Source organism: Lissotriton vulgaris, chromosome 6, assembly GCF_964263255.1.
Source record: "Lissotriton vulgaris chromosome 6, aLisVul1.2, whole genome shotgun sequence".
Lineage (NCBI taxonomy): Eukaryota > Metazoa > Chordata > Amphibia > Caudata > Salamandridae > Lissotriton > Lissotriton vulgaris.
The window spans coordinates 1,404,947,482-1,404,975,019 of record NC_141694.1 but is presented as its reverse complement, the minus strand read 5'-3'; the positions used below and the strand labels follow the sequence as shown (position 1 = coordinate 1,404,975,019).

Here is a 27,538-nt window from a genome sequence, read left to right as displayed (position 1 = left end):
GGAGCTGCAGGAGGAGACAATTTTACAGAATTAAAAAATATGCTCAAACTGATATTTGTGCAGAGAGCAAGGTCTTCAAAGCCCTGCGGAAGAGGGAATGGGACACTTGTCATGACAGATCATCTGGGAGAGAATTCCACAGCCTAGCAGCGGCAATAGGAAAGGCCCTGCCTCCCCTTCTAGCCTTCTTGATTCTTGGAACTATCAGCAGATTTTTACTCGCAGGCCTAAGCTGCTTGATAGGGACATAGTGCTGAAACAGCCCTTTGATGTAGTCGGGGCCTAGGCCGTAGAAGGCATTGGGGGTCAGGCAGAGGGTCTTAAACAAAATTTGTCAATCCAAGGGAAGCCAATGCAAAGAAGTGAGAGAGGCTGAGACTGAATTATATTTTGGAAGTCCATCACCAGCCTAGCATCAGCATTCTGCACCAGCTGCAAATGTCACACCATACTCTTTTTAATGCCCAAATAAAGGACATTATATTAGTCCAATCTGGACATCACAAGGGCTATAACTGCCTGTTTTCATAAGGGAAACGGAAGAAACTGGGAGATTTTCCTGAGGATCCTAATGATACCGAAGCACGTAGACACTGTTCTGCTGATCTGCAGACTCCGGGAGAGGGAGTTGCCACTATGACCCCTAGATTTTTACTGTGGGGTACAGGACATGGACAACAGCCCAGCGTGTCTGGCCACCAATCGTTAGACCAAATGTTCTGTTGGTTACCAAAAATCAGGACCTCTGTCTTTTCCCCGTTATGTCTAAGATAGATTTTGACCATCCAGGAAGAGACTGCATGCATGTATCCTTTAAAATCCACAGCTGATTCCGTAATGCTATGGGTAATGGACACCATGATTTGTGTGTCATCAGCATAAGACAATACCTCAAATCAAAAGGATCAAACAACCTTCACCAGTGGGGTAACATAAATATTAAAAAGGGTAGGGATCAGAGAGGAGCCCAGCGGAACTCCACATACCAGAGGACTCGGAGCCGAGTGGAATCTGCGCATTTTCACTATCTGTACCCGATCATTGAGGAAGGAGATAAGTAGCTTGAGGGCCGTGCCCCAATCCCTATTTCCTTGAGCCGCTCCACCAACCTCAAAGGAGACAGGGTATCAAAGGCTGAGGTGAGGTCAAGAAGAATCAGTACCGTAGTATGCCCTGCGTCGACTTGAACCCGGATGTTATTGAATACCGCAGTTAGCACGGTCTCATGATAGATTCTAAAGCCATGTTGCGAACTATCAAGCAATGGTAATCCTTTAGATAAGCACTCAGGTGAGAATTTAAGTGTTTCTCCAGAATTTTGGCCGGGATTGGTAGCAGGGAGATAGGTCGGTAATTATTTATTTCCGCTGTGTCCAGGGAAGGCTTTTTTAAGCGGATTAACTACTGCAGACTTCCAAGAGGTGGGTTACTGTCTGGCAGAAATGGCTACATTGAGTACTGCAGTAAGGCAGGGAATAATGACATCTCTTCCTGTTTTTAACACCTTCAAAGGACATGAATCCAGTGGGGACCCAGATGTGATTCCCCCTACCAGGAAATCTGTAGTGACCTGAGAAGTAGGAGGAAAGGTAAGTAACCTCTGTAGTTCCTCCGTGGTTACTGAATCATTCAGTTGAAGGTGGGAGGGGCAGATAAGACAGTTTCAGCATTTGAAATTTCCAATGAGGAATATATCGCTGTAATTTTGGTGCAGAAAAAATTTGCCATTCTGTCACAAAGCTCTTGAGAAAAATATGATGGGTCAGAGACATTGGGGGAAATAAGAGAAAGAATTTATGATATTAAAATGTTCTCTGGACGACTTAATAGATTCTGTGACCTTTTCATAATACGATACTTTTTCCTCCGTGATGGCTGTCTTATATTCCCTCAAACGCTGTTTGTGAAGCTCTCTAGCCGCAGGCGCCAGGTCTAGACGCCATACCCTTTCCTGCCTGCGGCATGATTGCCTCAGCTTTCTGAGTCTATCCGAGAAACAGGGGGCAGAGGGCTTTTTCCTCGCTGGATAATGGTTCTTAATGGGCGCTACTCACCAGTATCCTGCGGAACGCTATATCTTTCTTGTATAGGGTCAGAATCAGTCAAAAAAGATAAGAGAATGAAGCATCTACTAATAGATGTGTCACTAAGGCACAGCGAGACATTGATTGATTGACTGGCTGATGTTAATTTGCAGTCCAATATGGCAACTCCATCATGTCCTCTATCAGCGCCAGTGAAGGTCAGTATTATCAGTGCAATGGGAACCAAAGTGGATTTTCGGACCAGTGTGGAAGTTTGACCTGGAGTCGGTACAACCCCGGTAAAAGATCCCAAGCCCAAGACCACCAGTGGTAGTCCTAACTGGAGGCCCCTGTGGCTTTGTGGGGCCTCAAGGCATGCCAATGGGATTTGTAATTGCACCAAGGATTTACAGCACAGCCTCCTTGAAGACAGATTTTCTGCGGAGTCAACGACAGCCCAGGTAACAAGGGACGTGCCAGGACCAGCCAATAAACCAGCTTGGGAACAGACGACTTTGAAGGGGTACAATGTTCATCTTGAAGCCCTCAAGCCTACTTTTTCGAGGTGGTGTGGCAAGTCCCACTGCGTCTCTTGTATTTGAGCTTGGACTTTAACTTAACTAAAGACTTTAAGCTGAAAGTAAATTGCTCAAGGAAATGAATGGCCTCATAACCAGGACAGTGACCAGGACTGTGACTTCAAGGGAGGACAAAATGTGCTTTAACACTGGCGTTGTCTTGTGTTCAGTGATCTAAAGCTTTGCCGGATGGCCTTCAGGGGCATGAGGGTACAGTTGGCGCACGACTTGCAGTTGTGATTGGATCCAAAGCATAAAAGAGACAGTTTATGAAGGTCCATGAACATCATCTGCTTGCTGGCACAGTATGAAACCTGTAGTTCCCCAAGGAAACTGTCTAAAAGTTTTGGAAATCTTCAAAACTCCAGATCCGGGTGGGAAGGCGCAGGAAGAAAGGAATGGACATCAGCACACAGAGGTGGCCCTTATATGAGCCTCTGCTCTGTTTCTTCCAGGTCTGTTAAGAACAAATGTACAGTGGCACTGCGCGGCCTGCTGGTGTGCGGGAGTATTGCTGTTTAAGTTTTCTAAATCGAGAATGGTGTATGGGATAATTTCAGAAGGTCAACAATCTTCAATTTGAAGTATTCATCAGAATAATAATTTTATTTACAACACATAGTCCTATTTTGCTGTATGAGGAAGAAAGGATAGTGACTTAGGGGTCGATTTAAATCAAGGAAGTTGGCCAGCCGCTCCATCATGGAGATGAACTGAATTACTCCATTCCCATGACAAGTCCCTGCCTGTGTGACTTATGTTATGTTATGTTAATAATATTTTTACAGCGCTCTGCTACCCAGAGGTGTCTTGGCGCTGATAAATGACTTCCATGCAGGTATTCATTTATAAAAGCACTGGCAGGAGCTGCTGTCCTGAAACAGAATTGCTTTTCATAAATAAAAAACAATGCTTCCCTCGCCATGGGAGTCTACTCCCAGGGCCTGGGGAGCATTATTACAATTTTACTGTTCCTTACCACCAGGTTCTGCATACAAAAATATAATCACAGGTGAGAAAACCAACTATTTCACTGAAAAGAATAATCTGTCGCAAACTTCCACTAGAGACTTTTTTAAAACAGTTTGGGCGCTTTCCTGCCCATCCACTGTTAACACCATGATTCCCAGTCAAACTCCATGCAATAAGCTATCAGAATTTCTCAGAATCAAATTAGAAGCAGCATATGGGGATTTAGACTTGTCGGACCACCAAAAACCCAGGGTTTTAGGAAATAACACCAGGTCATAACCACTGTGAGCTCCACAATTTTCCACTCCTCACTAATGAGCGAGTGTCAGAATTAATAGGATATACCAAATCAGGAGCACCTTCTGACTCTTGCCCTCTGAAAGTTCTTCACAACGTAGCACGAATATAAGCTAACCCTCCCACCACCCTATTGAATAGCACTGTCAATGCTGGTATTTTCCCCGTGTATTGGATAGAGGCTTACATTCTCACTTTGCTTAAAAATATTCCCTCAATCCTAATGATGAAAAAAATTATCGACCTGTCTCGCACCGCACTATGCCGGCGAAAACGCTTTAAAGGCATTCGAATATTACTTGCTCAGAGTATTTAGATCAAAATGAGATTCTGGAAGGAGCCCAGTTTGGTTTTAGAAAAGGCCATAGTAATAGTACTGAATAGGCATTGGTAGTGGCAACCGAAGAGATGCAATATATCATTGACAATGGAGGGAAGGCTGCGTTGGTCCTTTTGGACCAATCATCACAATCAACACCATGAGTCACTCTGTCTTGAAGGAGCACTTAGTGGCGATTGGGATCGGCGGTTTAGCTTACAATCTCCTTTGTTAATTTCTAACTGACCGAGGGCAATCAGTCGCTTTTGGAGATTTTACATCCAAATCCTTCTCCTTGCCATGTGGTGTCCCGCAAGGGTCATCACTGAGCCCTACGCTCTTTAACATTTATGTGGCTACCCCAGCCAAGATGATTCGATCTTTGTTTCTGAACCATTTCTTTTGCTGAAGACATGTAAACTGTAGTGTCAATCTCAAATAGCATTGAGGAGGTGGTGCATTGCTTTAACTACTGTATGTGATCAGTCGTCAGCTGGATGAACAGTCATCAAAGGTGCCACTTTGGATCTAATTATAGCTGAAGAAGATTCCTTTTTGCAGGAAGGCCCATTATCAGTAGACTGGAATGATCACTACAAAATGTCTTATCACATAACTTTTATCTGAATAACCACGGTGGGACAAAAACAGATGCAGAAAAAGTGGGATTGTGACACCAGTGATCTTGTTGTGCAGCTTTGAAATACATCAACTTTGGTTCCTTGAGGGCTTTGATTGAAATGGAGCGAACAATTTATTCAATGATATTCTGACCGAAATTGTAAACTATATTGCAATATTTAAGGAAAATGGAACTAAATGTGAGAGGTCTGCTTCATGCTACATTAAAGAACTGAAAGATGAAAAAAGCGCTGAGATTGTACGAGGGCCCTTCGCACCTCAATCCCTCTAAAGCCACACTTCTCCTAAGGGGTCCCACTCAAGTCTGGTGTTCAGGACCGACCCCTGATTTCATGCACAGTAATGGTCTATACCTTCTGTTAAAGTCTGATGAAATACTGAGTCCTGTAGGGCAACCACCTGGCTACACCATGTGGGAAAGGAGAGAATATATTATTATCCAGCTACATTGTTAACAACAGTAGTTTGAGATAGGACTTGGTGCAGCACAAAAGTTTTATGTTCAGAGTAAGGCACCCTATATTATTCGTACTCTAAAAAATGTCAAGCCATGAATGCAGCTCAGGCACCTATGAGTAAAACGATTAATCCACAGTGCATATCCCAGACTGACATCCATTAATTGCTTCTTTAGTAGCCAAGCATTACTTAGTTGTGGTATTGTGATCTTTAACACCATACAGTGGAGGGGTCTACCTATTTGTTATGTTATTTATTTTTGCAAGGCGCTGGTATACCCGAGGGTGTCTTGGCGCTGCCTTGGGGAAAAGGACCGTTTAGAACTAGGAAAGAATACTGATTAATAAAAACAGAGTAGAGGAGAGATGGATTATTGACTAAGAGCCATGATTTAAGGGTTTTCCTGAACTGTAGCATATTGGTTAGTTCCTTCCGTTTGCCAACCACAAAACATTTGCCTCGCAAGAGTTTTTCTGAATTTGGGGACCACGACATTTTTGACAGCCAGAGAGCGTAGTGGTCTAGTGGGGGATGTACCAAAAGAATCTTTTAATTAAATAGTGTATCCCTATGTTGTTTAGTGCTTTGAAAGCAATGCAAAGTGCCTTTAAGGTGATTTTATTCCTTACGGGTAGCCCGCACATCTCTCTAAGTGCAGAAGTTGCTGATTCCAAACAGGAGCCAGGCTGAGGCATTTTGTAGTGTTTGTAGCTTTTACAGTATGTTTTGTTATACATTAACCCGTTCGTTGAGCGCGTCGCCAACGGCCGTCACGAGCACTACCTCCGGAGTGCTGCGCACGTCCGTTTGCCAAAGCGGCCCCGCCCGCGCACGGAAACCTCCACACCGCAGAGGATTTTACATCGTGCTTAAGGGGTTAATATACAGAGCGTTACACTAGTCCAATATAGACCAGACTAATGGATTAAAACTGTTTTTTTGAAGATTAATAGGAATGAAAGAGAATACCTTTCTGATAATTTTTAGGATGTAAAAAATAAAGGACGCAATTTGATTGACCTGTCTGTCGAACGTCAGTCTATTGTCTAAAATTATGCCAAGATTCGTAACTTTTTCCACTACCTTTGACAAAACACCCATTTCCTGGGGCCTCAAGCCAGAGCACCAAAAAGATGTGTTATTTCCAAAGAGAAGAATTTCATTTTTTCCTGAATTAAGTTTCAGTTTTTGTTCATTCAGTCTCCAATTCTATTCATGCAATTATGGAATTTGATGGCTGTGTGGTCGTGGTTGCATGAACCAAGACTACAATTTGGGTGTCATCAGCATGGGGAATAACTGAGAACTCAAATGACTTTATGAGATTGGTCAATGGTGTACTGTATCGATTGAAAAGAGTAGGACTAAGTGATGCCTGTTGTGGGACACAACATAGAAAGGTGAAAAAATGTGATACATATTGATCCACTGCTACACATTGTTCATATTGAGCACAAGAAGGATGTTAAGACAGCAAGGGCCGTTCCTCTGATTCCCAGGGAATGGAGGCGGTCAATCATAATGTTATGATTGACTGTGTCAAATGCTGCTGAGAGGTCTAACGGTATTAGGGCAGCATTTTCTGCTCTACCTGAAGGATCTCTTATGTTTTCAGATGTGACAATAAGTGCTGTCTCTGTGCTGTCTTGGCTTCTTAAGCCACATTTCACACCGTCAAGTAGGCAGTTTGCCATGAAAATGGCAGTCAACTATTGGTTAAATGTCCGGTCTATGATTTTTGCTGGAAGTGGCAGCGGGGATATGGGCAGATAGTTACTCGGGTCAGTGGGTGGGAGATTGTTTTTTAATTTTTTATTAGATGCAAGATAGAAGCTCTTTTCCAGACTTTTGGCAAGTACCCTATGTTAAGCATATCAAATCATATCATATCTATTCTTGTGCACACAATTATAGTCATCCCCCTCATATTTTGACGGTGTTTGTTTTTTAACCCCTTCACAACTGGGCAAATTCCCCTGCTGTGCTGGGGGGCGCGCACAGCGCCCCCATGCTCATGCCGAGCTCAGCTAGTCATGAGCCTCGGTGGTCGTGTGCTCATGATGAGCTGAGCTAGTCATGACCACACCCGTTTCTTTAGAATGCTCGCACAGCAGGGGAATTTTCCCAGCATGCGAGCATTCTAACGGTCATGAGCACACGAGCACCGTGGCTCATGACCAGCGGAGCTCATCATGAGACTCGAAGGTGTTAATTAGAGCAGGTAGGGCCATGTCAAAAACAATCTGGCTGGAGTCGGGGGCATACAGGTTTGCTAGTGATATTGATTTACCATTCAAGATAGCCTCTATAACGCAAACCTCCGTCTCTCTGCCCATGTACTATGTATCTGCAAAAATGGGACTTCAAGCGCTATTCAGCTGAAAGTCCCACTGGTATAGGCTGAGGGGGCTGTAAGAAAACAAGTTACTTACCTGTAACTTTAGTTCCCCAGTATTGGTAACTTTCATAGATTCCCATGCTTTGTATCATTCCCCGTCGTCGGAATGGGAGTCTCGGTAACAAAAATACCATAGCTGTAGGTACAAAAGACAATGGAAAAAGGCCTAGGCCTCATTCCCTTTTGTAGCATATCACCCTCTTTGTGCAAAAGAGACCAAACTTTGGCCTCAGCCAATCAGAAGTGCCTCACCACTTAGACCCTTCCTGAAGGAACCTCAGAGCCTCAGATTTTCGTAGCCGTTGTGTACAGAGACACCACTTGTGCTGTAGGCTGAGCTTTCCCCGGGGAGGTGGGTGGGCGCATGGGAATCTATGAAAGTTACCAATACTGGGAAACTAAAGTTACAGGTAAGTAACTTGTTTTCTTACCCCAGTATTGGAACTTTCATAAATTCCCATGCTTTGTATCAGAGTAGTAAGCAGTTGGCAAGATAATCACATTTTGCATTGTAAATAATAGCAGTGGAGAACATGACATTAGATACAAAATGGAAGGTGGGAAGAAAGGAAAGCTCACCATTAGTGGAAGAGGTTCCTCAGGACAGCCTGTCCTACTGCTGCATCATCCTGTTGCAGAGATTCCAAGCAGTACTGCTTGGTAAAGGTATGGACGCTGCTCCAGGTTGCAGCTCTGCAGATATCCTTAATCTGCACCCCTGCGAAGAGTGCTGTGGAGGAAGCCACAGATCTTGTGGAATGCGCTCGTATCTTTCCAGTCAGAGGTTTACCAGCAGTCCTGTGACAATGTAATATAGCGCTTGTGATCCACCTTGAAACACCCTGTTTGGATAGTGGAAGGCCTTTACTCGGTCCCCCGAAGGCCACAAACAGTTGAGAAGATTTCCGAAAATCTTTAGTACGTTGCAAATAAAACTTCAAGCATCGTTGCACATCCAACCCAACGAATGCAACGCTTTTTCCGCTGGTGTGGAAGGCTGAGGAAAAAATGTTTTCAGAATGACCGGTTCATTCAAATGGAAATCCGAGGGAACCTTTGGCATGAACCTAGGGTTAGTCCTCATGATGACAGTGTTCCTCTTGAATTGAAGGAAAGGTTCTTGAATGGTCAAGGCCTGTAACTCCCCTACACGCCGAGCCGACGTGAGAGCGAGCAGAAGAGCCAATTTCCACGAAAGATATTTGATGTCAGAACGATGGACTGGTTCAAAAGGGCCCTTCATGAGCTGAGAAAGGACCAGATTCAAATGCCATGTTGGAGGAGGCGGTCTCACCGGTGGATAGACCCTGAACAGGCCCTTAAGAAATTGCTTGATTATTCTCGAAGACCATAATGAAGGCCCAGATTCTGTCCTTCTGAATCGTGACAAAGCAGCCAAATGGACCTTAATTGATGAATGGGCTAGACCAGACTTGGCCAAGGACAGCAGGTAAGGGAGGACCTGATGAGGTTTGGAATTGAATGGATCAATGTGTTGCTGTCGACACCAACAACAGAATCTTTTCCATTTAAGGCGGTAAGTTTTGTTAGTTGAAGGGGCCCTTGCTTGGGACAGAACTTCTCTAACCTCCTTTGACAATGGCAGGTTCATAAATTCTCGCTGCTCAGGAGCCATGCAGTCAGGTGTAACGACTGAGGGTCTGGATGCAAAATCTGTCCTTCGGACATCATGAGAAGATCCGGCAGAATCTGTAGAGGCAAGGGGGAGCAATCGACAGCAGATGGAGCTCCGTGAACCAGAACTGCCTCGGCCAAGCTGGGGCTATCAGGATCATCCTGCACGGTTCCACCTTGAGTTTCTTGATTAGTCGTGGTATTAGCGGAATGGGAGGGAAAGCGTAGGCAAATGTCTTTGACCAGGCTATCGAAAGGGCATTTCCCAGAGAATTTGGATGGGGAAGCCTGCTTGCGTAAGACCGGCATTTCTTGTTGGTCGGAGTGGCAAACAGGTCGATGTCCGGTCTTCCCCACCGGCTGAAGATTTGTTCCAAGATTTCCTGATTCAACTCCCATTCGTGGCTGACCGAGGATGACCTGCTCAGTCTGTCGGCGTTTTCGTTTAGGACGCCAGGCAAGTGTTCTGCCATCAGAGACATCTTGTGTCGGATCGCCCATTCCCAAACCTGCTGGGCCTCTTGTGACAATGGGCGCGATCTGGTCCCTCCTTCCTTGTTCACATAGTGCATGGCCGTGGTGTTGTCCGTCCTGATAAGCACTTGTGAACCTCCCAGGCGTGGAGGAAACGCTTGCAGAGCCAGACGTATCGCCCTGAGTTCTAACAGGTTGATGTGGAGACGTTTTTCCTGGGGTGACCAATGACCACTGACATGTAGGTCCTGCAGCACTGCTCCCCAACCCTCCAACGACGCGTCCGTCGTTATCACTTGTGGAGACGGGTCGTTTGCGAAGGATAGGCCTTGGGACAAGTTGTTTTGGTCTGTCCACCATAAGGCCGCATTCTTCATCTCCGGAGTGATAGCCACTCTGTCGTCGAAGGAACCGTGGACTTGCCGCCATTGATTGTCCAGTTGTTCCTGCAAGGGACGCATTCTCAGTCTGCAATGAGGGATCAGTGGAATACACGATGATATTACTCCCAGCAGAGACTTGTAGCGGCGAACTGAAAGAGACTTTCTTGTTTGTAAGTCTTGGGCCATCGTCTGTAACTTTTGCCTCCTTTCTAGAGTAGGAAATGCTCGTGAAAGCTTTGAGTCCAAGATGGCTCCCAGAAACCGGGCTCTTCTGGATGGGATCTGGCAAGATTTCTCGTCGTTTAGAGTGAGACCCAGGTTTTGAAATAAATTGGTACATGCTTGAACCGCCTGTAGCGCTGCTTCTCTGGACGGAGCTTTCAGTAACCAGTCGTCCAGATAGGGGAAGACTTGAAACTTGTGCCTTCGCAGGAAAGCTGCTACTGGAGCCAGCACCTTCGTGAATATTCTTGGGGCTGAGCGGAGTCCAAAGGGTAAAACCCTGAATTGGTAGTGGCTCTTGGCTGCTGTGAATCGCAGAAACCTTCTGTGCGCTGGGTGAATCGGAACGTGGAAATAGGCATCTTCGAGATCGAGTGTGGCCATGTAATCCCCCGGGCTGATCAGCTTCAAGATGTCCTGGAGGGACACCATCCTGAAGGACAGAGAAATGAGATAGGTGTTTAGCCCCCTGAGGTCTAAAATGGGGCGCCACTTGTCGAGCGTTTTCCTCACCAGGAAGAACCTGGAATAAAATCCTTGGCCTCGTTGGTTCGATGGAACTGGTGCTATCGCCCCATTTCGGAGCATTTGTTGAACTTCGAGCCGAAGGAGACGCTGGTGTTTTGAAGGAGTGGCTGCCGGGGGCTTGGGTGGCGGAACTTGAGTGAACTCTAAGGTATGCCCTTTCCGAATGATGTTGAGCACCCAACGGTCCGATGTTATTAGGGACCAGTTGTGAAGGAACTTGTTGACCCTGCCTCCAACTGATGACTTCCTGGAGGAGGGTCCAGTAGGAAGAGCCAGGAGGCCGCTATTGGCGCTTGGACGAATCTCGTCCTCGCGCCCCCTGCTTTCCTTTACCGTAAGGCCTGGAGTAGTTGGAAGACTGGCCCTGCCGCTGCTGGTAAGATTGAATGAATGAATGAATGATAAGAATTTATAATGCGCAGAACAATAACCCGCAGGTGTCAAGGCGCCTAACAATACAATCAAAAGTTGAAACAGACGTCCTTACATATAGGCTTGTCGGAAGAGACGAGTCTTTAGGGCAATACGGAATTTCTGTAACGATGGGAGGGATCTCAGGTCAAGAGGAAGATCATTCCACCACTTGGGGGCTAGTGTGGAAAAAGCCCTGCCACCCCATTTAGCTCTTCGTACGCGGGGGGCTGTCAGAAGCAATTTCCCGGAGGAACGCAAGCTCCTACCGGGAATGTAGTGGGAAATGATAGACCCAATACCCGTGTCGCTATTTTTAGCGATGGCTCTGTAAGTCATGCAAAGGACTTTGAACCGGATTCGAAGTTCTACCGGTAGCCAATGCAGCGTTTTCCTGGCCGCAGTGGCTGAGGAGCGTCTGGGAGTATCCAGGACAAATCTGGCTATGGCGTTTTGGACCACCTGTAAGCGCTGTAGGTGGCTCTGGTTTAGCCCAGCATACAGCGCGTTACAGTAGTCCAAACAGGAGCCAATGAGTGCAACGGCTATTTGCTTTCTAGCTTGCAAGGAAAGATATTTCCTGATCCTTCGCAGGGTGGGAATTAAGCCCCAGCAGGTAGAGACCGTTCTACTCACCTGACTGCCCATATCAAGGGCTGGATCTATCATCACCCCGAGATTCTTAGCAGATGTTGTGGGGGAGGGACATATTCCTAGTGAGTCAGGCCACCAGTTTGCTGACCAGATGTTTTCTTTCCCCCCGAACACCAACACCTCAGTCTTCTCCCCATTCAGTTTAAGAGAGTTCTGAATCATCCAGTGACCAACCGCCTCCATACAAGATCTAAACTTGGAGGCGATAAGCACATCTGAATGGGGGAGAGAGACGAGTATTTGGGTGTCATCTGCATAAGACACTACCTCCATCCCGAAAGATCTTATTAGTCTGGCTAGTGGGGTCACATAGATGTTGAAAAGGGTCGGACTAAGTGCCGACCCTTGGGGGACCCCACACAGCACTGGTCGGGATGGAGATAGGAACTCCCCCAACTTGACTCTTTGTTCCCTCCCAATTAGGAAAGAGGTCAAGAGATCCAAGGCAGCACTCTTCACCCCCACCTCCCTCAGGCGAGATGTAAGCACTGAGGGGGAGAGGGTATCGAAAGCCGCTGTTAGATCTAGTAGGACCAGGAGGGTGGTCTGGCCCCCATCTATTGTCGTGCGGATCTTGTCAAGCACGATGGTGAGGGCTGACTCGGTGCTGTGTTCCCTCCTGAATCCATGCTGGGAGGAGTCCAAGCATCCCGAGCTTTCCACAAAGATAGCGAGGTGCTTGTTGAGATGTGCCTCAAGCATCTTCGCTGGGGCAGGAAGCAGCTAGACGGGACGAAAGTTTTTTAAGACCTCCGGGTCAAGGGAGGCCTTTTTTAACAGGGGTTTCACTACTGCCTTCTTCCACTCCATAGGGAAAATGCCATCTCTGATGGCTAGATTCATTATTTCTAGCAGCGGTGGTAAGAGAGTTGACGGTGTTGCTGGGAACTGGATCCTGTGTTGGAATAGCGTTGTTGTTGGAAGGATCCTCTATAAGTACCACCCCTGCCTCTGGAGCCCTTGAAAGGAGATTTCCTGTACTGAAGTGTCCCTAAAGACCTGGCGGTCTCCGTGTCTTTTTTAATGTCTTGCAGGGTGTCGTCAATGAGTTTGCCGAACAGCGCTTCTCCATCAAAGGGGAGATCCAATACTTTATTCTGGACCTCGGGTCGGAACCAAGTAGCTTTAAGCCAGCCTTGGCGACGGAGTACTGCTGCTCCAGCCAGCGAACGAAATGCAGTAGTCGCAATATCCATTGCACAATCGATGATTTCCATCGACGTCGCTTCTCCCTCTTGCAAAACTTTCTTTGCCTCCGACATAGATTCAGGAGGCAGCTGGTCAAGGTACGGGGCGACATCGCACCTGAGTTGACGGTCGTACCTGCCCAGGATCGCCAAGGCATTAGCTGCTCGCACTAGCAGACTTGCCATCGCTGAGAATCTTTTTCCCACGTTATCTAACCTCCGTCCTTCCTTATCTGGAGGAGTTGTCAGCGGTGCTGAAGGGTTGCGCGATTTCCTCTGCGCTGCCTGCGAGATCATAGAGTCTGGTCTCGGATGACCTGTCAAGGCCGCTGGGGCATCATCGGCCGCTTTATACTTTTTCTCGAGACGCGGTAGCACCAGCACCACCGTCGCCGGGTGTGTCATTGTCTTTACGCCCTCTTTCCATAGGTGATCCACTATAGGAATAGACCTGGCAGTCTTTCGAAAGGGTTCCTTAAAGTCATACAGGAAACAATCTGTGGTAACTTTAGGCATAGCTAATTTAAATCTTGCCGCCGCTCTCTCCATTAGCTGATGGAAACCCCCAATATCCGCTGGCGGGGAGTCCGCCGGGTCCGGATTTGGTGATGCGGGATTGTCAATAACGTATTCATCATACTCCGTGTCGGGATTAGAGACATGATCCGACTGCTGATCCTCATCCGAGGATTCATCAACATCATGAGACCCTGGCAATCCAGAGGAATCCTGTTGAACGGATGCTTGAGGCTGTGGAGAAGTTGGAGTCGAGAAAGTAGGTGGCACCAATGACGCTTGAACCCTTGAAGGTGTAGCAGGCGTTGAAGTATTTGGCACAGGTCTACTGGCCTTAGACTTATAGTCCTGTAGCATCCTATGTAGATCCTGCAGGAAAGATGTTGGCACTGAAACCATTTCCTGGTCAGTTTGGTGCTGCTGCTGTTGACTATGACCATGTTGCTCGTGGGTGTATTCGCCCTCTGAGTCAGTGTCCTGGCATTTGACAAATAGTTGTGAAGGACTATTGGCATAGCTATATGCATCTTGGTCATCTTCCTCTGATTGTCCCTCCTGAAGGAGCATTGTTGGTAACAGTGGGGACACTGTCCTTGGAGAAGTCATCTCCGGCGTGATCCGCGTCACAGAAATGGTGATTCGCTTTTCTGTGGACAATATTGTGGGTTCCGCAGTCGACGGTTGTATATACGCCGTCGAGATAGGGGTCGTGGACGTCGTCGACGACGAAACCGTCGACACACCAGCCGTCGTCATAGTTACAGTAGTAGTCGTCGACGCCCTCGTCGACGAGACCGCAGTCGTCGACACCGTCGTTATCGTCGTCGACGGGACTCTCGTCGTCGACACCGTTGTCATCGTCGTCGACGGGGCTTTCGTCGTCGGCGGGGCTTTCGTCGTCGGCGGGGCTTTCGACGTCGACGGGGCCTTCGACGTCGACGGGGCCTTCGACGTCGACGGGGCCTTCGTCGTCGACGGCTCCTTCGTCGACACCTGTGAAGCTAGTACCTTCGTCGTCGGCGTCTTTAGCTTCTCCGTCGACGCCAGTTGATGGAGTCTTTGATGTTCTTGTCGACGGGCATCCCGCTGTCGACGTCTTCGTCGTCGAGGACTTAGAAGTCCTCTCAGAAGACTGGCATGAAGGTGTTTTGAAGGCTGTGGTAGTCTTCGCACCTGCAGACGGCGTAGAAGATCCATCCCTCTCCTTTACACTTCCGTGAGGAGATTTGTTGGGACCTGGGCTCTCAGACTCACTGGGGGTCTTTTTTGAGGCCTTAGAAGATTTTCCCACAGAAGTAGAAGGGGAACCCCTACCCCTTTTCACTGACCTTCTAGTAGAAGCCATCGATCCAGCATCCTCACTGTCTCTGGAGACAGTATCCTTCCTCGATTTAAGCTTTTGCAGCCATGTCAGGAGCCTGCCCTCACGGTCCCGGCGGGTCTTGGAAGAAAAAGTGCGACAGATGGAACAGTCAGCAGCCTGGTGGTCAGGATAGAGGCAATAAATGCAGTCCTTATGCTTATCCTCCACAAAAAGCCTTTTCTTGCCACAGGAGGAACAAGGCTTGAAAAGGGCTTTTTTCTTCTCAATTTCCGACATCCTGGAAGGTAATAACAATCCTGAAGAGAATCTGAAAGATTCTGAAGAAAATCCTGTAGAAAAAACCTGAAGAAATCCTTGAGAAGAGTAGAAGTTGAGCAGAGCTCAAAGGAGACTCCCTAGCACAACGTGCGGTAGAAAATCTGAGGCTCTGAGGTTCCTTCAGGAAGGTTCTAAGTGGTGAGGCACTTCTGATTGGCTGAGGCCAAAGTTTGGTCTCTTTTGCACAAAAAGGGTGATATGCTACAAAAGGGAATGAGGCCTAGGCCTTTTTCCATTGTCTTTTGTACCTACAGCTATGGTATTTTTGTTACCGAGACTCCCATTCCGACGACGGGGAATGATACAAAGCATGGGAATCTATGAAAGTTACCAATACTGGGGTAACAAATATTGGCCCCTTTCACTTTTTTAATAACATCCTGCGCTCAATGTTGGTGACCGACTTACTTACCTTCGGTAACGATGTATCTGGTAGAGACGATTCTAGCCGCAGGTTCCTTCACGTAGAATTATCCCCAGGTGTGAGACTGGATCCGGAAACTTTTCTGCCACAGCATCCCTGCACGCTGGGGGCGGGGTGACATCACGCGACTCCGCCCAGGCGTCATCTGTGTACGTGACGTCAGCGAGGTCACATATGATCCGCCCTGGGGCGCCTACTAAGTTTTCTTCGGAGAACTTTTCCGCACCACAACGCAGAACCACCAGATAACAACTGTGGAAGCATTGAAACAGTGTGCGAAGAGCAGAAAAAATTGGAAAGAAACAGCGACTAACAACACCACCAGAGTAGTGTCAACACCGCAGAACCCAAAGGCAGGGAAAATGAAAGAACAAGCGGAGCCATGCGCAGCCACCCTGGCAACATATAGACCGCCTCCCACCCCTGTGTACCTGAAGCAAGGAACACGCGTAAAAGTCAAGGCACAAGGAGTAAACCTACCACCCCCATCCTGAGCAAGGAAGGGAACCAGTCCCAAGACAGACAGTGACAACAAACCTCCAAGCCACCCCAACATAGAGGGCAACCACCCACAAGGGCAAGACATGGCCAGATGACCCTTAATCAGAGGATAGCAATGGAAGGAAAGGAGGGAGGGGAGGGAGGACAGGGATAGAAAACAATCTTCCCCCCCAACCCTGGAGTAGCCAAAGCAGCAGGGCACCGGAGCACCAGAACCCCATCCTCCAAAGAACCAAAGGAGGAATGAACCGCCCCCAGAGTGAGCCACCCGTCAAGAAAAAAGAAGGCACTCACAGGAGACACAGCCCCCCACCGGGAGGCGCGTACCGAAGACCAACCCAAGGGTCCTCGCAGAATAGGGGAGGAAGGGCGGGCAGTGAAGGAATCTGCGGATAGAATCGTCTCTACCAGATACATCGTTACCGAAGGTAACTCGTACATCTGATAGAGACTACTAGCCGCAGATTCCTACACACAGAATAGATTCCCTAGCAATATCCCCAGAGACGGAGGGTCTGCGAAATACAGCCAATACAGAACAGAGGGCCCCACAGGGGACCAGATCTGTCGACCAGGTAAAACCTCGTCCCTGCCAGGCAATGGGAACCCGCACAAGCAGAACCCCACCGACTCCAAAAGGATGTAGGAGGGAGAAGAAGGCTGAAGATGCCCGTACACTCACAGCAGAGGAACCAAGGGCAAGGTCGGAGAGGCAGAAGCACCACACTCCCCCAGAAGGCAAACCAGCTGCCGCCCCTTGCCAAGAGCGGAAGAAGAAGCCTAGAGGACCCAAGGAAACGAGGGAAAAGAAGGCGAGCCCACTCCAGATGGAGTGCAACCTGCCAGCCAGAACAGCGCCAGCAGTCAAAAGCCACCAGAAGCAAGAAGAACAGCCCGAGGCTCCAGGAAGGCCGAGTAGGCAGCACCAAGCAAGGGAGAACACAGGATCATCCCAGACCTCAGGGCAGGGGCAGGGAGAGAAGGAGATGCTTGGGCACACCACTCTCAAGTGGCCGCACACACGACCTCAGGAAGCAAAAGCACCCTACATAAACGCCATGGAGAACAGGCACCGAAAGCAACCAGAATCTCCTAGCAGAGCGCAAGCCATATGACAGCTACTACTACGCCACATAGGGTACGTTAAGTCCCAAGCTATGGTAACCCTCTTTGGAAGAACTTCCGCAGCAGAGGAAAAACAAAACACCCCCGCGGGAGGCTTGACAAGCAGCCCAATCAAAGCAGAAGGCCTAATCTCAGGGCCAAGTCTGCGCAACAACTCCAGCAGAACATACACACAAGCAACAAAAGGGCCGTCCAGCTGCCAACAATGCCAAAGTCCCAAGGAAGGACGCAAATGGCCAGAACACACACTCCACAGCCAGAACAACTGGCCTAAGAAGGCCCAGCATCAACCCAACTCAGGAGTCACTGAGGAGGGGATGGAGGAGGAGGACGGAGCCCCGCCAAGAGCCTTTAGATGACGGAGTCGGCTGGGGCATGAAACAACAGGCGGCTGCCATCAAAGGGAAGATCTAGGAGTCGCTCCCGAATATTCTCAGGGAACACTCCGTCCCGAAGCCAAGCATGGCGACGGAGAGCGACTGAGGAAGCAATGGCTCGGCCCAGCACCTCCGAGATGTCCAGAACGGAGCGGAGAATAAACGCTGCAAACTCCCGGCCGTCCAAAGCATGATGCCGTAAGTCCACCTGACCAGTCTCCTGGGACGCTGCCAGAGACTCAGCCGAGTCCCACAAACAGGAGGAGGCCCTAGCCAGCACACACAAGGTGTTGAGGGCCCGCAGGGCAGCGCTGGTCTGGGCGAAAATGTTACGCCCCCAAGAGTCCAGCCAGCGGGCCTCTCGGAACGGAGGAGTCAACAGTGGCAGCAGGGAGGGAAAAGGAGTCCGCAAAAGAGGGCTAGTGGCCGAAGGCTGAAGGGAAAGACGCCGGGAAGTGCCGGTGCAGAAGATGTTGAGGCACCGGGTCCCCCGAGGTAGGACGCATCCAACCCCCGTCAAGGAATAAAGGAGCGAACCTTCAAAGGGAAGTAAGATTTCCCTCCCACCAGAGCCCTGGTGGAGGACCTCCAATAGATGGTCCGCCGGAAAGTGAGCCACCGGGTCACCCATGCGCAGGATGCCCACAGCTATGGACACCGCGTGAGCAAAGGCCGCACCCGCCTCTGTAGGGCCCCGCGGTGGAGAAAGCAGCTCCTCCGTGGGCTACGGCTGCAAACTAATGCGGCCGAGGCCAAGCGGGACGGGCAAGGGCCAGACCTGGAAGTCCGAAGGAGCCGAAGAATGAAGGACCTGCTGCTCTTTTGACAAACACCTCTACCTCAGGAAGGGCTGGGAGCCGCCCATCGACGCCAGTGAAAAAGACACCACACGGCGACCAGTCTCCGGGGAGGACGACACCAATATACAGGCTGCCTCCGGAGAAGAAGGAGCGTCCGAAGACGAATTTGCGGTACGACCCCCGAGCGGAGCCATAGAGTCTGCTGCCTGAGGCAGGACGTCGGCACCATCCGGCGCCACCGGACAAGGCTCCTCCAGGTCACCCCGCACCGGAGACCGGATCGGACACTGGAGTGGAGCTGGAGCCAAATCAGCCCCGGGGCGGCGCCGGAACGATGCTGACCCGACCCCCACCGAGGCAGCCACCTGCGTGGAGGAACAAGACAGGCCTAGGGAGTGACCTGAAGCGCTCCACCAGCCGTGGCCCAGAATGAGGAGTAGATGGCTCGGCAACCCATGAGGTGGTGCCACGGATGATTCAACCTCCGACTTGCCCTCCGATGAGGCAGCTGCCTGTGGGGAGAGACGAGAGGGGCGCGGAGAGGGACGAGGGGTCCTCCCCCGGCCTCGACCCGGAGCGGGACGAGGAGGATCCACCGACCCCTGTGGCTCCGCACGGTCCAGCTGCTGCCTTCGCCGTAGCAGCTTCACCTCGGCCTTAGACAGGACCACCCTGTCAAAGGATCGAGAGGGGCTCGGGGATGCGACCCGAGCCCCGGCGACCTCCAGCGATACCACAGGGACTCCTGTGAGAGTTTGCGGCGAGGCAGAGACGCTGTGGCAAGAAGGAGGTGCCCCAGAGGAACCGCACCCCAACACGACCACATCCTCCAAGCCTGGATCTGAACCAGTCGGGCCGGAGCCACTGGCGGCTCCGCGGAGGGTCCTGCGCAGGGCGAGGAATTTGCTGACGCCCCAGGAAGGGAAGGAGGAGGAGACGCCAGTGAGGCCTGTAAGGCCGCCACATATGTCTCCATTTGGACTCTCAACGCCCCAACACCGGGAAACGGTGGATAGGACGACACGCAGGGCCGCATCACCCACAGAGAGTCCAAGCCTCCGGCAGGCTGTAAACCAGCGCTCGGGGACAAACTGCAACACTTACCCACCGGGGAGCGAAGCTCACGTGACATCAAAGAAGGGCGAGGACGACTACCACAGCTGTATCTGAAGCCGTCCGCCAAAGCAGACCAAGGGGAGGATGCCGACCTGGAGAGACGGGCCAATAGAAGTTTCATCTGTCGCTCCCGTCGCGACTTTGGCTTCAACTGCTGGCACAACGCGCAATCAGTGGTGCTGTGATCCTCCCCCAAACACCACATACAAATGAGGTGCGGCTCCGTCGCCGACAGGAGAAGTCCACAAAACGTGCAAGTTTTGAAGCCCGAAGTCATTCGCACACTGTTCCACCAAAAAGAAATGGAAGAAAAGGGGGCCCTAAACAGGCCCGTAGCAAGGACCGGATCCGCGTTGCACGCAGAAAAGGAAAAAACTGACGTAGGCGCACCGGGGCGCATCTTATGTGACCTCGCTGATGTCATGTACGTGGACGTCGCCTGGGCGAAGTCGCATGATGTAGCCCCGGCGCGCAGGGAAGCTGTGGCAGAAAAGATTCCGGATACAGTCACCATTGGGGATAATTTTATGTGAAGGAATCTGCGGCTAGTAGTCTCTATCAGATGATGTAGATTTTCTGGAGGCAGCCCATATGATGACCTCTTCGTTTCATACAGGAGGAAATTCTACAACATTTGGAGGGGGAGGCCATGTCGAACACATGTTTTTTTATAACATATATACGTGGTGTCACCATGGGTATTGTACACTACTGAGTCAACAGCGGATTAGAACAACACACATTCACATCAATCAGTTCATACTCAGACTATGAAAATTATAAACCAGCTACTCTGTGTTGTTTATGGTTTTATTTTAAAATTCAGGAAATTTAACACCGTTTATTATGATCCAAGACAGACACAAGATCATTCTCTTTACTCTTTTTCATCCAGGCCCAATACAGATTTCCTACATTTCGAGAGATAATTCGGTATGAAGAGAGCTCACCTTTGAAACACTCTCTAATTACGTAACAGGATACCTCGAATATACAGTGGATGTCTAAATTCTAACAGAACTTTTGAATGAAAAAGGGTAGCAAATTGTATTTATTATATACAGAAAATGCATAGAGTACACCGATAAGGCACATTTTATAATAATGTTTTTCTTCAATTTCATGGGCAAATCAGGCTATAGCATGCTGAATAGGCAGAAGGGTACAATTCAGTGCCTAACATATGGAATTATTAGAAAATACATGTGCTGACAAATTGTAAATTGAAAACATTCTGGAAAATCTTAAATAAATAAAAATTTACATTTTCTAAATACATTCAGCACAACTGGAAATGGGTTTAGAACTTCTGTAATTGGAATGTGAGATTTTCACATCCACCACATTACCTCTGGGTAATGAAAGGCAGTGGGATCCATGCAAGTGACACCAACTTGGATTCCCCTGTGCTTCTATTTTTCAGAAATGTCAGAGTACCATAGGCTTCCTTTGGTGGTTGCCTGGTCCAAATACTACAGCCTTCAGCATCGACAAAAAATGGGTCAATTTTAAAGATAAAAACTTGATGTCTTCACAATGCGCTTTCCTTTCCAGACCCACCATTAGGCTCAGCCACACAAGTGGGGTACCATATTTATTATGAGAAGCTCAGTTGTTGACTCTGGGAACCACATGTTTTTAGACAACCACAAAACACAACGTATTATTGTGACCAAAACCATCTAACTGGCGCAACGGCAAATTACTTATTTTTAATCTCCCTTCAATTACTTTTTGGGGGGAAAATCATAAGCAATCTACACAAATAACTCCTTGCTGAATTTCTGAATGTTGTCTACTTTTGAGAAATGAGTAGCTTTCTTGGATCACCCATGTAAACTTTTCTTTCCAGTACAAACTGCAAGATGGAAGAAACCACAAACAAATGGTAAAATCGACTACCACTTACAAAAATGGAAAAAAGTGGTAGAAATGTGTTGTTTTTTAAACTCTGCCTGTTCCTGATTGCTAGGAAGAGGTAGAGCTTTGCACAAAACATCAGTTGCTGATGGCATTTTTAAAAAAAAGATGTATAATGCCTTGCAGTGCGTAATTTTGCTGTATTATAGCTATTTTCTTGCTGCCCTCATGGAAATTCACAAACTCTAGGTGCCTTTAGAATCCTAAACATATGGGAGGAAAAAACAGGACATACATCTGGCCTGGATGCCTTTAGTGGGGGAAAAACCATGACAGCATAAGTGTGAAGTGCCCCAAACACAAAAGAATGCTCAGCACTGAGGAGTCACAGAAGTACCAGTGAAAAATACTGAAGTAATGCAGAAATTTAGTTAAAAAGGCATGATCAATCAAGGTGAGCACAGGAAGGCCAATGATACACAATTTGTGTTTAATATCTACTTACTCAACCCTTCACTGGGTCAAATGAGGCAATACTTTTTACAAACCAAAAAAGAAGAGCACATTTAACAAAGAACACATGGTCAGATAATGAAGTGATTTGTATAAGTAATCTTGTTTATTTAACTGAAATTAAGGCACGGTGAGGAACCACAGGCCAAATACAGAAAATAAATTAGTGAATCATGGGTGTGTATATTTGTTATAAAACAGAGATGCTCAAAGGGATCCCGCACACTCGCTATAATCGAATTTTTGCTAATAAAGAGGGACCTCTACAATATTGAAAACAAACTGTGCTTTAATCTAAACAAGGACCAATATTAGATTACAATGTCAAATCCAAAATATTTTGTCTAAATTAGCAGCTAAAATGCTTAACGGGTAAAGGGTTAAACGCAGCTACACCTCAAAGAGCAAATCCTCCATTAAAATAAATAATAGTAAATGTACTTTACTACAATTATTTCACTACCAAAATTGAAAGACGATATAGGTTTATCTTTCTTTTGTAAGTAGCAAAATGTTTAACCTGGCATTAACCTTTCAAAAATAAGCCAACCTGGCTGTCCTACATGTGTAACCTAATTTATAGGTCTGCTTTTGTAATAGGTCCTTCTCACCCGAAAGTACCAATAATGATAATGATGTGTAAGTGCACATATTTTACGATTTATTTGATGTGACGTACTTTGTAAAATTCGACCTATACCAGAATATGTTTTACTAGTTTGTATCATTTAACAATCATATTACATTTCTTAGTTATTTGTTTTGTGGTGTACGATTTTTATTTCATTATCCTAAAAACCTAAATACAGAATGCATAAACGGCTTACCCTGAACAGTAATCCCGCCAGGCTTTGAGAAAACATATCTTTGCTTTGGTTATCCTTTGGTTTCTGCATGACTGCTTCTGTTATTCTGAGCAGTATTTGCAACATCTGTTCCCTGTAACCAAAATCACAGTATTGGATTAGATATTGTGTAGTGACATTCACGTGTGACAGAAAATGATGACTGCAGGGTTCTGTAAATGTGTCCATTTAATGCTTTTGGAACAGCTGTCACACAAAACAAAAAGGTTCGCACAGATTTAGTTTGGTCATTGCCGTTACTCAATTGCTTGTAATTGATCAACAGTAATTTAGAAACTGAAACTAAGGTTAGCAGAAACTGCATCATAACACGGCAAATCACACTCCTGTGATGATTCACGTTTTGAAAACCTCAAAAGGAGTATAATACAACTATTCGTTTCTCCTAATCAGCAACATATCGCTTGAAGAGGTTTCTGTTTGGAATGCAGACTGAAAATACTCATCAAAAAGAATAGTGAATGTGCGTACACATGTGGAAAAATCAATCTAATGGTTGAGAACTAACAACTCAAATGTAAAGCTACAAAGCTTTAACAAATCACTTTCATTAGAAAACACTGCTGACTATAATAAAAAATAACAAACAAAATCTGCCTACTTGAAAACCAGTATTTAAAATTGGTTAAATTCAAAAAGTTGTTATTATAATATTGCACATATTAATTATGGCTAGTTAAGAATATATATTCTCTATATATGTTGCCAGTACCGCTTTCAACACAGTTGTCTAACACTGAAAAGCAACATGTTAGAAGCAGTACCTTCCATCTCTCGAGGGAGAGCTCATAACCGTGATCAATTCATCCTTTGTGCATGGAGGTACAACAGACTATTTAAAATTGGACACCATCTACACCAAAGAAGGCGTCTGTTAACCTGGAAATTCTGATCAGCTACCAGTCAAACTCCAATCTACCCAACCCAGCAACATCACAGAAAAAAGAGCTACAAGTGAGTTAAAAAATTCTTGAAACTAAGCTCCATCCTTCACGACCAGTAAACTGTGCTCAGGTCAACAAAAGGCACAGAGGCTAATATTAGAGGAGAATAGCATGCCATTTCATAATGTTAAAAATATTCAAGAAACTGGTTGGAGTTAATGGTTCCTCCTTGGAATTAATTTGTTTTTTCTCTCTCCTACCCCAATCAGCAAGTATGAATTGAGTTTCTCCTTAGGAAGAGTCATGTCAAATAGCCCCATGGGTCATCACTGTCATCTCTGCTCTCCAACATCTTTATATGGCTGTAGGCGCAACCCGTAATGCAGTACCAAATGAACCTCAAAATGTATGCTGAACATACCCAAATCCATGCTCAAAAAAGCTTTCAGACTAACATCTGTCTAGACCAATGATTTTCCTAGATGAAATTCTACATTACCAGAACAGTAACCAGACAAAAATGTTAATGTGGCAGACCAAGAGTCCTTCCCACCGCCAGGTGGCCAGGCAAATTAGTAGCATCATGGTTCACACAGTGAAAGTTAACCTGAGAGTGACATTCAACTCTGATCTTTCCATAGCCCATATCAATGCAATGATCAACGGCATCAAACATGCAGCTCTCCCTACTCCATAGAATGCCATTCATATGAAGTAACCAGCGGGTGGAGTTGCTGAGAGCATTCATGATGGCCCACTTGGAATACTTGTGACATCACTTACAATGAGAACCAATAGGAACTTCTCCACAAGTTTGAAAACTTAGGAACAAGCAGACAGACCAGAGATTGTATCAGCCACCCTAACTCCCCTGTTAAACAAGGTTATCTTCTCAGGGGAATTCCCCAGCAGTTGGAAGAAAGCCTGTATCCGCCCCATCCTTAAGAAGGACACGTTGGACCCTACCGAACTCAAGCATTATCAGCCCATATCCTGCCTGCCCCTACCAGTCAAGATTCTGGAGAAAGCTATGAATAAAGAAATGATGAGATATATAGACTCTAATAAACTATTAGATCCTTCACAACATGGTTTTCGACCTTGTCACTCAACCGAGTCCGCTTTGATCATGGCAACGGAAAACATACGAAGGACAATGGATGAGGGTGGTAGAACAGCCCTGATTTTATTGGACCTTACAGTGGCGTTCAACACCGTAAATCATCCGTCCCTACTAAGCATATTGAGAACCTTAGGCTTTGCCGGCATGGCTCTGACCCTTTTGAAATCCTTTTTGGACTCCCGAATTCAGCAGGTGCACTGGGAAGGCTTTCAATCTGATGAATTCTCCCTCCCAGGTGGGGTCCCCCAGGGCTCGGCATTGTCACCTACATTGTTTAACTTGTATGTCACTCCGCTGGCCGCCCTAATCCAATCTCACGGCCTACAATTAGTGTCGTACGCCGACGACACTCAAATTATAGTGTCAGTATCCCAGTGAATTGAAGCAACAGCAGAGTGTTTTAAGACATGCCTCATTTGTGTAAAAAATTGGATGAGTGGTAATTTTCTAAAATTAAACACGGATAAAACCGAGATAATTGAGTTCGGCCAAAAACCTTCTGTTTGGAGTGACCTCTGGTGGCCTCCTGAGGCGGGCTCATGCCCTGTTCCTGTAGATAAGGTTAGGAATCTTGGCTTCATGCTAGATAAAGACCTTTCCTGTAAAGCGCAAATCAATCAGGTGACTTCCACCTGTTTTTATACCATCAAGGTTCTCAGGAAAATCTTACCATACATCCCGTCAACATTAAAAAAAGACGGTGATGGGTGCCATGGTAATGTCCCGAGTGGACGATTGCAATTCACTCTACCTGGGCACAGGAGAAAAACAGCTGACCAAACTTCAGGCAATCCAAAATGCCGCAGCTAGGGTCCTACTGAACTTACCACGTTGTCATCCAACCTCTAAAGCGATTCGTGAACTTCACTGGCTGCCAATTAGGCGCAGAATACAGTTCAAAGCCCTCTGCCTGGTCCACAAGTCCTTGTATGGCAAGGGACCAGATAACCTTACCAAACTCCTTCTTCGGTACTTGCCAGCTCGCACTTTGAGATCAGCCAACCTAGACTTACTATGTCAACCAACAATAAGGAGAGCTCGATTGGGTGGAAAATCCTTTTCCCAGCAAGTCTCCAGATTATGGAACTCTCTGCCCCCTGCACTGCGCTCACAAAAATCCAAAATGTGCTTTAGAAAGGCACTAAAAACGTGGCTTTTCTCTTGGCATTAAACTTGCTCTCATCGCTCTCTCTGTACTATAGCGCCAAGACGCTGCGGCATTCGAGGGCTTTATAAATATTCAGTCAGTCAGTCACAGAACCTCAAAATGTGCCTCAACCTGCAGCTGCCAATTGTAAGCCTGAATCAAAATCCCGACCATAACAAACAAGTCTTGAAAGCTCTCCACTGGCTCCAAGAAAATCCAAGAGAACAGTTCAAAGTCCTTTCGTGACACGCACAAGGCTTCCTGTGACAGAGGCCAAGAATATGTGTGGGGATTGCACACCCACTACATGTTCAACAGAAATATGCGACCAACAATGGCAAATCTGATCAATAAACAGAGCTTACAAACTGAGTAAATGTGGAGGCAGTCTCTTGGAGATAAGGTGCCCAATTTGTGGAACTCGTTGAACACACAACTTCGGACTGAAAGAAATCAGAACAGTTTCAGGAAAGCCCTGAAAATATATCTGTTTCACCATGCCCTCAACTAGATTCCACACTTCCATGGCAGTGACTTCAGAATTTGAGATTGAGACCATCTAATAACCTATTAGACTAAATTACTTCCTTTTTAGTATATCGCCTAGTGCATGGAAGTAATCAGGAGACACTTCGTGCTTTTAAAATATAAATATATATATATATATATATATATATATATATATATATATATGTGTAAAAAATGTGTATAAAAGTTTATTACAAAATGTTGGCAAAAAAAAGTCAAACGACTTATACAGAAACATTTTTAGGCTTTGGTTTTTCCCAATATGCCCCTATCTGGATGATTGGCTATTCACAGCTGGTTCGCCAAAGGTTATGTTGTGCTTACAGGAGTCAACAGCATTCCTGCTGCTCGACCTGGGTTTTCAATCAACGAGCCCAAATCTCACCTGCGGCTCTCCCAACAACTTCAGTTCATAGGGTGGGTACTGAACACCACTGTTCTCTGCACCATTCTTCAATAGCAGGGCATTCAGTGACATCCAGGAAATGGTCCCATCTTTCCAGCGAGATACGAGAGCTCCAGTCCAGAGTCCATAGATTCCTAGGTCTGCTAGTTTCCTGCATTTTCTTGGTCGCATATACATGTTGGCACATGAGGACCCTGTAGTGGTGCCTCTGCCGGCAGTGGTTACAGTACATACAGTACGGGGAAGACCTGTCAGACTCCATAGTAATCTCTTCAATCACTGCAGCAGAAGTGACTTGCTGGGGAAACAAGGTGAGCCCAAGTTGTAGGACGGCCTTTACTCCAGCTTGGTCGGTGACTACGGTAGCGACGGATGCCTCCACCAAAGGGCGGGAAGTCAACATTGGGGGATCTGGAGAACATAGGCCTTTAATCTCCAGAAGAACAGGTTCTTTATCAACCTGTTGGAACTTTGAACATCCAGTCACTCTGTCCAGATCTTGACAGACAACAGAGACGAGGTATGTT

At 47.0% G+C, this 27,538-nt stretch overlaps 1 protein-coding gene across 5 annotated transcripts in view; it reads right to left on the bottom strand.

Annotated features, from left to right (window-relative positions):
- Positions 1-27,538, bottom strand: part of RALGAPA2 (Ral GTPase activating protein catalytic subunit alpha 2) — a 1,781,019-nt gene that overhangs the window by 1,124,357 nt on the left and 629,124 nt on the right. For all 5 annotated transcript variants that reach the window (XM_086927515.1, XM_086927511.1, XM_086927512.1 and 2 more), the window contains exon 14: positions 22,885-22,996. In XM_086927515.1, the coding sequence (XP_086783641.1) occupies positions 22,885-22,996 (112 nt within the window). The remainder of the gene's footprint in view (positions 1-22,884; positions 22,997-27,538) is intronic.